This window comes from Chelonoidis abingdonii, chromosome 4, assembly GCF_003597395.2.
Source record: "Chelonoidis abingdonii isolate Lonesome George chromosome 4, CheloAbing_2.0, whole genome shotgun sequence".
Taxonomy (NCBI): Eukaryota; Metazoa; Chordata; order Testudines; family Testudinidae; genus Chelonoidis; species Chelonoidis abingdonii.
The window spans coordinates 21,251,973-21,263,165 of NC_133772.1; the positions used below are offsets into that span (position 1 = coordinate 21,251,973).

At 41.0% G+C, this 11,193-nt stretch overlaps 1 protein-coding gene across 1 annotated transcript in view; it reads left to right on the plus strand.

Moving 5' to 3' along the window:
• Positions 1 to 7,878, plus strand: part of STK38 (serine/threonine kinase 38) — a 27,876-nt gene extending 19,998 nt beyond the window's left edge. Inside the window, exons 8-13 of the mRNA XM_075064711.1 lie at positions 90 to 208; positions 1,161 to 1,278; positions 1,587 to 1,710; positions 2,984 to 3,079; positions 3,425 to 3,519; positions 4,377 to 7,878. Of these exons, the coding sequence (XP_074920812.1) occupies positions 90 to 208; positions 1,161 to 1,278; positions 1,587 to 1,710; positions 2,984 to 3,079; positions 3,425 to 3,519; positions 4,377 to 4,507 (683 nt within the window). The 3' untranslated portion in view covers positions 4,508 to 7,878. The remainder of the gene's footprint in view (positions 1 to 89; positions 209 to 1,160; positions 1,279 to 1,586; positions 1,711 to 2,983; positions 3,080 to 3,424; positions 3,520 to 4,376) is intronic.
• The last annotated feature ends 3,315 nt before the right edge of the window (positions 7,879 to 11,193 follow it).

An 11,193-nucleotide genomic window follows, 5' to 3' on the forward strand; every position in this document is an offset into this window, starting at 1 on the left:
GACAGGGTCTGGAAGCTGCTGATGAGCTAGGAGTAACTCTACCCCTCTATGTATAACATCAAGTGAGGCTATTTATCTTGGATAAAAAGTGGAAAAGAAAAGGGAAATGAGCAGTCCTGATGCCTGTGTGTTCTGGTCCTCTTTAGCTTTCCAGAACATGAATTCCAAAAGGAAAGCAGAAACGTGGAAGAGAAACAGACGTCAGTTGGTAAGTGCAGTCCCTCTGTCTACAGATGCTCACGGGTGAGCTCTGAGATGCAAGTGGGTTGGCTGTTTAATATTTAAAATTACCAGCATTTATGCTGGGGTACTTTTCAAAACTCTCAGAACACTTCTCTGAAGTACTGTGAAAGATCTGTGCCGTTGAGCTTTGAAAAAGAAATAACCCATTTGTCCATCTATAAAATTCTGATGGCTTTTACGCTTAAGATAGAGAACCAGTATGGTGTGATGCTTTTTCTGGTGTAATAATGGCTAAAACTAGCCAAGTTCTTAGCTACTTCCAATGTAATATTGCCTCTGGGGAGACTTGTAGCCCATACCCAGACTGTGATGCCTTAAGAGAAATGGACAAAGCAGATGGAGGTGCATAGTGGTGATTTTACTGTGCAGATTTCATAAACAATAACATCTGCCAAAGTCTAGCTGGATCTGACAGAGAAACTCAGTGATTAGATTTGCATCTACTGCATGTTACTTGGCAGTGTTAATGCTAGAGATGAACAGGAGCCAAGTCTCTAGTGTGAGCTAGGGCTATGCTACAATTTGTATTGCAGTTATTGATCACTGTCTAGCCTTGTTGTATCCTTAGGGGTGGAGGAACAGCTTCCTACAAAGACTTTTAAACAGTATTATTTATCTCTTTCTTAATGTCACTTAAAATGTTTCTAAAAGTCCATCTTCTCTAAAAATAGAGCTGCAGCATTTAATTAGGTTTTATTCCCTTCCCCTGCAATGGTGTATTTTCACTGCTGTCACTTTAATGGTATCTTGATAGCATGTGGGATCTTATTTTAAAGAAAACAAAGTTATCTTTTAGTTTGAATAAGTTATCTGTGAGGGTTCTGTTCAAGCCCTGTGGTCCTGCGAAGATTTCTCAGTCACTTGTCAGTCAGACGGGATCTCTCTCAAAATGTGTAACTGAAGCCATTCAATTTCAGGCCTTTTCCACTGTGGGAACTCCAGATTACATCGCTCCTGAAGTCTTCATGCAGACAGGTTACAACAAGCTTTGTGATTGGTGGTCACTTGGGGTCATCATGTATGAGATGTTAATTGGTAAGAAACAAACAATGCACAAACTAAAATATATGTTAAATTCGTATTTACATAATAGCAGAGTCAAAGTTCACTTTTTCATGGCTTTGTTTACCTTTGTTGGCACACCTTCACACTTAGTGCCCATTTTCATGTTAAGCAATTTCCTCCAGTTTGCTGTTCACCTGCATTTTTTTAAACTTCTGTCTTGTAACCCAAATGGAGTTATTGCTGTTTTGTTCCCCAGTGGCTTCAAATTGGTTCAATTTAAGCTTCTGCAATGAAATAGAGAGTAATCTGTGACTATCAGAGTGTATCTTCTCTTTCAGGTTATCCCCCTTTCTGTTCTGAGACCCCTCAAGAAACCTATAAGAAAGTAATGAACTGGAAAGAGACTCTGACCTTCCCCCCGGAAGTTCCAATCTCTGAGAAAGCAAAGGATCTTATTCTAAGGTACTAGTCAGTCAATTGCTGCAGCTGACCAAGCTTGTCGTGTGGTGCCACTTGTTACATGTCATGAATTTTCTCATCCTACAAACTGTATGAAACACCTCTTACAACTTGCCTAATGAGACAGCTGGTGCTTCAAAGTTGAAGGGGATACATTTGTCACACTTATGTATTGACTAGGAAGATCGCTAATCAAATATCTTCTCATCAAATTCATGGTGGTTCACTGTCATTTAAATTGGGAGCCCTTAAAGAGCTGCATTAATGGGGTTCTTGTAAAATCGTATGTTTGGGAACACCTCATCTCATAGCTTTTTTGCCTCCTACATGTCTTTGTCCCCCATTTCCTGTGCCTCTGAATTCTTCAGAAATTGAATCTCCACTTGAAGGAAACACAGAATGAGAATGTTGAGTTGTGTTAACTGGCTGTATGGACTCTTTTTGTTTATATTGCAAAGGATGTCCTTGAAATAGGCTTACGCTTGTTAGGACAGCAGGTTAGAATTGCTGGCTTTCCATCCCATGGATTTGAAACGCTTCTCAGGAGTGCTCTAAATTCCTTTTGGAATTGAATAGTTTATCCAAACAAACTCCTGTCTAAAATAAGGTTTACCCACTTTGCTTCTACATAACAGCCTTAAGGCAGATATGTATTAACTCCCCATCAGCCTTTGTTTTCCACAAGAAGCAATCGCCAACTCAGAAACATTTCATCTGTCTAAACCAAGGCAAACGTACACGCTAAAACTCAGACTCAGTTCAGGGAATAAATTCCCTACAAACCACCTTGGAAGTGGCTCGAAATGTTTTCCAGACCCACTATTGTAACACAAGAGGCAAGTCAGTGTGTCTGACACCGTTTGTGTGTAGAATTTGATTTATAAACATATTCCGTGCACACTGAGCTGGGCTTGGGAAAGAGAATATGCAATCATTTTGCTCTTCAGTCTTAACTATGTACATAATGTTTCTGATCGGTTTTTAATCTGGTCTCAATACAGTACGTATTTCCTAGTGAAATATACATGCTTTGTGTGTACTGTTGCCCTCTGCTGGTCCTGGATGAAAGGACATATTATTCTTGAATGTGAAGTCCGTATATTCTATCACAGCCTTAGCATTCCTTAGCATAGTGTGTGTGTGTTACTTTTAAAGTAAGAGTTCTTATCATTTATCCTTCAGTTACAATTTTTTACATGTAATTACTAGCTTCAGTTTAAAATGACTCACTGTCTCTAAATGTAACGCTTCGCTATTTTCATGGTTCCTTTCACAGATTTTGCTGTGAATGGGAGCACAGAATTGGTGCACCTGGTGTCGAAGAAATCAAGGGTAACCCCTTCTTTGAAGGGGTTGACTGGGAGCATATCAGGTAGGACATTGCCAGACACTTCAGCATCCTTCCAGAAAGCTAGTCTTTGTTTAATTTTCCAGTCCAGTGGTCTAATTACATTAGACTGTTAGGTTTGTCAGAAGTGCTGCTACACTAAAAACTTGCCTGTGATGGTAAAATGAGCAGCTCTGACTTGAACATGCAGGGAATCAGGCCTGTGCTGTAACCGGGCCTGCATGGCTGTGATGAAGTGCAGATCCTGATTCAAACTTCTCTGAGGTTCAAGCATATCCAGGTCAAGGCTTTTGTTTGGAGTCCTTATAGAAATGGAATGTATTCGTTGCTTGCCTTAAAACCTAATATTGAGAATGTTGCTCTTGGCAGAGAGAGACCTGCTGCAATATCAATAGAAATTAAAAGCATTGATGACACCTCAAACTTCGACGAATTTCCAGAATCGGATATCCTTAAACCAACAGGTAAATATCTCCCCTTCTTGTCACTATTTTTCATATAATGATAATGCAGCGTTTACTTTAACAGGAATCCTACAAGTCTGTCTTGATAGCAAGTTCGGGATCAGAATCCTTAATCATCTAATACTTAGGGGGAATTCTGAAAGGTAACTTTTACAAACTGTGGTTCCAATTCTGCAAGTCCTTCATGCACGGAACTTCTGTTGACATTGCAGGGCAGCAAGGGACTCTGTATTTTGATGCAATATCTAGATGTAAGGAGATTTGAGGGCAGTTTCAAATGTAAACCCACAAACTAAAGTGAAACTCAGAACTTTCTCCCTCCTTGTCTTCCTCACTCGACTAGTGTAATACGTTCGGTGGTAGCGTTAAATCTAAAAATCCCTCATGGAAGTGCCATTGGTAGCCTTACCTGAGATTTTCATCTTTTATTGTACAAATAAGACCACGATGGTTCCTCCGGTGTTACGCATGACTTCCATGGAAATGTATAGTTGGATGTGACAGTGCTTCTCAAGGCACATTTGTGAGACTTAATATTTGTAATTTTATAACGTTCTCCAGTGTCATGGCAAAAATGGATCTGCTTTAAGCAACGAATGGCTATTCCACCATGTGTTTTATAGTGACAGCTTTTATGTCAAAGGCTGTTGGAGCATTCGATAGCATGTGGATTTTTTAACACACCATAGAATGTAACGACTCCCTTTTTTCTAGAACTGAAGAATAAAACTGGGAAACAGAATTTTCCCAACCAGAAGTTATATAATTTCTTTAAAACTAAGACTGTGTCCAGTGTCCTGTATAATGAGTACAGTTTAATATCTGAAGAAGCTAACACTTGTCACTGTATCTTCCAGTAGCCACAAGTAACCATCCAGAGACTGACTACAAGAACAAAGACTGGGTCTTCATCAATTACACCTACAAACGATTTGAGGGGCTGACAGCCCGAGGGGCAATCCCATCCTATATGAAAGCAGGAAAGTAGTGAACTGTGACCTAAGACTATTTCTGAACCTTGGATCTTGTTTCTCTGTACTGGGTTAATGCCCTTAAAACAACTTACCTGAGGGCTATGAACTCTTTGAAAAGTTTTTCAGGACACAATATATTACACACCATTGTTATTTACTTGGATTTGTTTCTTCCGCTCCATTGAAAACTTCCACAAAACTCTATCACCTCTGATGCAGGCAGATATTTTTTTGCTGCTTCAGGAGCAAGCCTGTCTCTATTTCCACATTAAATTCCTTGCTAGACTGTTCAGTCCAGTAGAAGAGGAGAGAGAGAAGAGCATCTTTACTTTCTAACATCACAAAGCATATGGTATTCACAAAATATTTCACCAGTCCTGCAATGAGTGATCTACTCAGTCTGCCAGTTCTGCCAGCACTGTTTTCCTAATGGCTAAGAACTGTAGCACACAGGAAATAAAGCAATAATTAAGGCTTGAGATAGACAAAACTGTCCAGTAAATTATCTAGTAGACGAACAAAACTTGTATTGCCTTAACTGTAGTTTGTAGTGATATTTTTTTATAACTCAGAAGCCTCTTTAATAGCATTTTTCAGCTCAATCAGTAGCGTCAAGTTGTGGTGCACTTTACTTTTGGTACTAAGACAATGACCCTCAAGCCATTTAAATATTTTTCTAAATTAAAAAATTGTGTAGCACGTTTGCTTTTTCTGAGCAGTGACAGGAGAAAACAGGCCACTCATCCTGGTAGAACTTACTCCATGGAAGCTAACAGTTTTTCCAACTGTTGTATTGAAGAACTTCCAACGCAAACAAATGGCTATTGTAGATTATTAGTAAACTAGCCAAGAACAGGAGTTGACCGAGAAAAGGAGTGGGTGGGGGTGGGGGCATAGGAAGGGGAGGGAGGGAAATCCATTTATCCTGATTGCTGATGGACCTCCTATGTATAATAAGACAGGACATGAGGTTTTCTGTTCTTGTTGCTGCCATCTCTTGACTGCTTGTAAAATCTGCCAGCCATGATCCGTTTCAAAGATGATAGTGCTAACTTGCTAGTGGCATGGGGTACTGTCAAGCAGGAAGATATGGCAAAAAGTGTGAAATTCTGCCTAGGGTTCCTCTACAAATCCTTATTCACAGTGGCCTTCTCATCCTTAGTATTTCAAAGTTCCTCTCAGTCCCATGGCTAAGACATCTGTACCCAGAGTCTTCCAAGGGGGTCTGAAAATTCTGGTACATGGGTCCTGCCGTGTCTCTCTTTGACTAATTATTGCCTAATGTAGTTTATGAAAGTGTATTCCTTTATAATCAGGATGCTCTCCATGAGAGCCCCAAAGTGCCTTCCCTTGCCTGAGCACCTCTTGGAGCTGGATCAAACTAATTTGGAGGATTCTTTCTCAGCTGAGCTCTTGATAATTCCTTTCCATGTGCAGGAACACCACTTAGCTATAAAATAGGTGCAATCAGTGCATTCCTAGTGGCGTGTGAAACAAACAGATCCACTCCCCCTTGTGGTGCTGGTCTTTAGTGTGTCACTAGATTTTAAATTAACGAGATTTTTAACAAGTGCATATCAGTTTGAACAGTTTAAATTCCTGCTACATTATATTTTTGGTGCTGAACACTAAAAATACCTAGCATCTAAAAACAACTGTTTTTTAAAAGCTAGATCAGTGTGTCAAGATGACCTCGTGGCTATGGTTTGGATTTAGCCCTAGCTTTCTAGACTAAGAAAGGGAAGAATCTGTGATTGTAATGTAGTAAATTTTTTTTAATGGCTGCATTAGGGAATATTCCACTAAATGTCTTTTGGATTAAAGTGTCACAAAGGAAATGTTGAATGAAGGATTAATTTGAGTGCAAATACTGTACATAACAAGCTGATTAAGATTGTGGGTGACAACTTGTTAACGTCTTCTCCCTAGATGCCATAGCTATGAGAGTGTCCAGAAACCCTGAATCTGTGCTGTTGTATTTCTGCGGAGTAGGAATTGGTTCAGTGCATTGCGGTAACAGTTTAAATGCCAAATTCTGCCAATCCTAAATTCAAGAGCAGTTTTTACTCTGACGACAGTGATCTTTTGGCCCATGGGATTATTCATAGGACTACTTAAGCAAAGTAAAATAAAGATCAGGGTCTTTATTTGCTAGCCAGCAAAGCACCCTTTTATGCTACTAATAGTTTTTTAAATCAAGGACTGATTATTACATTTTAGATGTGGGTGACAGAGCAATTTTACCACATCTGAAAATATTGCTTTATAAGTCATTGGAAAGTTAAAAGCTCTTGGTCATTTTTAACTATTAAATTGTTTTACAATTCTTGCTTTATTAAAATGTGAAGATCAAAACCCTTTTGAAGCTGTTACAGTTTCGGAGTAAAAGGTTTTGAGACAGCAGCTGCATTGTTAACCCTTTAATAAAAGGGACTGGTGTTTTTACAGATACCAAAGAACAAGGGAGAGAACTATACAATTATAGCTTGTAGGGGCTGGCTGTGAAAGTCTATGAGCAATACCTTGTTACAGAAATTTCTAGTGCACATGTGATTTCTGAATGCCTTCTGACCCCACACTCAGATTGTCCAGTTGGGTGGTGTATATTATCATCCTTGAGTTAAAAAGTGAAGATCTTCAAAGGCACAAGTGGCTCTTAAGAACCTAACTTCTGTCAACTTTCAATGGAAATTAAGTGCCTTTGAAAATCTCCCCCTGAATGTGAAACCTGTCAGTCCTCCCTTCTAAGTGACAATTTTCCCCTTACAACAGATGCGTCATAAGTCTGCCTTTTTGCTACAGGTATTTTTTATCAACACTAGAAAAACAGTACTGTGTAATATTTCCAGGATCCACACTTCACTGCTGTCAGAATAAGAATTTTGTACTTTTTTTCTAGATATGCTAGCCAAACATTTTTAGTAAGTTAACAAGTTACCAGCCTTGTGTATGTTCTCATTAGCTGATAAATGGAGGTAATTAGGAATGCCTTGTGGTTTGTTGTTTAAAGCTGCAAACAGATGAAGGTTGCAAGGAATGAGTCTGGTTCTTTCTAGCTAGACGTGCAGGAGAAACTAATTCCAATCTTAAACTTCCGAATGGATGTGACTGTAAGTTATGCTGCCAGTTCCTCTCTTCATATTATTATGCCTAGCACAAAACTGCACTTAGGTGTCACCTACTATCACTGTGCCCTGACTCTGCCTTAAACTGTCAGTTGAAAAAGCGTTCTGTAAATACATGATGCCATTACTAAATCACATTGTCAAATTTGGCAGACTTGTTCTGTCTGATGCTGGGGTCTCAGCACAGGGAAACCCAAGTTATTTTTATGGAATGATCTTTATGTTCTGCTGAGCTGTGTAAATAAATCCTCTTCCATCAATGTGGTTTTGCTTCTGTGTTTTGTTTTTTACAAAGGGGAATGTCTCTTGCTGATATTTACACTTTTTTATATGTAAAATAGCAATTACTTTTGAGAGTAGGGTCCTTCACCTAGGCACATTGGCTTAGATATTGACTTTAGCATTTTAGCCCCTTGGACTACAACGATTATGGATCTGATGATGGAAGTTCTTGGTTTTTTTTTTAAAAATAGACTGAGGATTGTTCCTTATGTGCATTCTACTTTTGCCCGAATGAATAAGATGTTGCAGGTGAAAGAAATATGGTCTCTTCTCATAGTCAAATGTTCTGAAAAAGAACATACCTGTGTCTTTATAGAGTGCCATAAATGTGAATTGCCCTGGATAGACAGACAGCAGCATCTGTTCTGTCGCTAAAGGCTGCAATCGTGTGATATATCACTGAGCTCAGCTTACTAACTTCATTTTGGCTGTTTTGCAACAGCTGGCCGTACGTATGAGGCATAACAGCGCAAGAGATTATAATAAACCCCGGTACTAGGCTGATGGGAAGACAAAGGTCATGCCTATGAGATCATGGGGAGGGATAGCTCAGTGGTTTGAGTACTAGCCTGCTAAACCCAGGGTTGTGAGTTCAATCCTTGGGGGGGCCATTTAGGGAACTGGGGCAAAAATCTGTCTGGGGATTGATTCTGCTCTGAGCTGGGGATTGGACTAGATGACTTCCTGAGGTCCCTTCCAACCCTGATATTCTATGTAGCTGTATGATGAGGTGTACAAACCTAATTTGGGGTTGAGATTATTTGGGTTTTAGCCCTCCCCCCCCCCCCCACAGCAAATACTCTATTTGCTGGAGGGACTGAGACAGGGAATTAGCTCATTTGGTGGCAGAGCTGGAGGTGAGAAGAGCTGCAGCTCCAGCAGTGCAGAGCAGAGGAAGCCTAAGGCTCTGACACAACTGCCCAAGGAGCCCACCCTGAGGGAAGAGAGGACGCACCCCAGAGATAACCAGCGAGGGAAGTATCCTGTGGACCTTGGACATCGGTAACTCCCTCTTACTGTGATTTGGGTTTCTCCCCGAGGGGAAAGTCTTGGACTAAGATGATGCAGGGGTGAGGAGGGAATGAGAGGAAGAAGCCCAGGGAGGACCCCCTTAAGCAGCCTTGGTTGCCAGACCATTGGTAGCCCGAAGGGCCCTGGGTTGAAGCCCAGTGGAGTGGGAAGGCTTGTGCTCTCCCCACAACTCCCTTGGCAGTCAAGAGTTGTGACTGTGAGCACTAGGCCATGCTCCCCAACCAGACCCTGAGTGAGAATTGTTACAAGCTGGTTTGGTGAAGAGCGTGATGTTCTTGATTTGTTAAGGTTCTGGGCCAGATCTCCAGCTGATGTAAATCAGAATACTTCTGCTGATTCACACCAGCTGAGGATGTGGCCCATTATTTCTGTAAGGGGAAAGTGTAGGGTTTATAGTTGCTGTAGGGTAGGGCTGGGGCTCAAGAAGGAGAGAAGTGGTTAGGTAAAAAAAGGGTTATGTTTGGGGAGGCGGGAGTGGAGACAGGAATAGGCAAATAAACGGCTTACTATTTTATAAGGGGTGAGGGATGACATGATGGAGGCTTTAGGGGTATGAGTGAAGATTGCTCATTTCCTATGACACTATGGCATGCCACAGCTAGCTGGTAATTCAGACCCCAACACACAATGTTTGTCCAGTCTGCTTTTGAGCACAGGCTCAGACTTGCCAAAGCACACAGCCCTGGGCCAATATCTGATCATCACTTACACCTATAATTCCACGTAGTAGGGTTTGGGATTCCTAAAGCTCTGTTTGTTTACAAATGCCGTAACCCCAGCTCAAGTTGCAATAAGCTAGAATGCAGTAGACGGGTGAATGGTTACTGGATTTAACTTAGAATTGTGCTTTACATTCTTTTGATTTTTTTTTTTTTTTTTTTACAAATTATCTAGGACTTAAAATACCTTCTTAGACCATGAGGGCCAGCTTAGATGCAGAGTGGTTACTAAATGATGACAGGTATTCTCTGCTCTTACTGGATCTAATTAAAGATGGCTTCAGGGCCACATTTGCCTGTTTGATTGTACAAATCACTCCTAGTCCCAGACAGAAACCTGATGGCATTTATCAAGGGGTAGCAGTAATGTTGGTCTCTTACCCAGGCCTCTTTGCCACTTACTAAAATTACCGAGTGGTAAAATTAAACTCTTAACACTTCTTTTTTTTTTTTTTTTTTAAAGAAGTTCCCTTGAGGCAGACTTGCTGTGACTCTTGCTTCTTTGTGGAAGCTTCTATAATTGCTATCAACTTGATAAGCAGCTGCTAGTTCTTCAGCCTAGGAAGCTATAAATGGGCCTATCTTTGACTCCCTAAGATCACCCACCATGTCAGAGCATGGACTGAATTCAGGTCATCTGCCTCCCAATCCAGTGTCTCTTCCAGTGGGCTGATACCTGCCCCCTATCCAGGGCTGAGAGCTCACTCAGTGTACTTTGAAATCCTCAGCGAGAAGATGCTATAGAAACAAGGACTGTTCAGAAAGCCTTTTGTAGCCCAAGGTTTGAGTCAAGATGAAACCAGGACCACCTTCTAAGTTCTAAGGCTTGCTTAGGAATGAATGAACATACATTCCCTTCCCCTGCCCATCCCGAATTAAAAAGAAAATTCAATGAATCGGATTTGGGCAGGCTGTATTTATGAAACTCATGGGGCTTTTGTTTTACACGGACAGAAATTACTGCTCACAAAGATGAAGAACCTCAAGCCTTCCAAGCATTGTTTGAGCTTCCCCACACAGCTAACAGCCTTTAGCGCTAGCCTCCACCTTACCCAGCCAGAGGGATCTTGGGCAATGGCTAATTACAAGACTGTAACCATTTGGCATACACAAGAGGCAGCCAACAGCACGGACCAAAACCAGGAATGACACTGCTGAAGGGTGAGTAAAATCTGTCAATCCATTGTAATAACTCCCTTTCTAGATTCTGCAGTAACCTTATTTTTCCCCCAGGCTACATTTACAGCAAAAGAACAGCTGTAGCCATATCCAGTGTTGCTACCTGTCTAGATCTAGTAGTATTTTAAAACTTTTTAGTGGTAACCACAGGCTGGCACGACACCTCCAAAACACTTGACAATGGTTAAACAACTCCCTGCTCTCGTACTCTCCAAGTGCTTTGTGTACAGTGTCCAGCACAATGGGGTGTTGATCCCAGTATGGAGCCTATAGGGTCTGTCCTAAGTAAATTATCCCAGGGCTCAGTGGTAACCCCTGAAATGTGTGCGGAGATGACCTTTTGCATGTGAATTTAACCCTTGC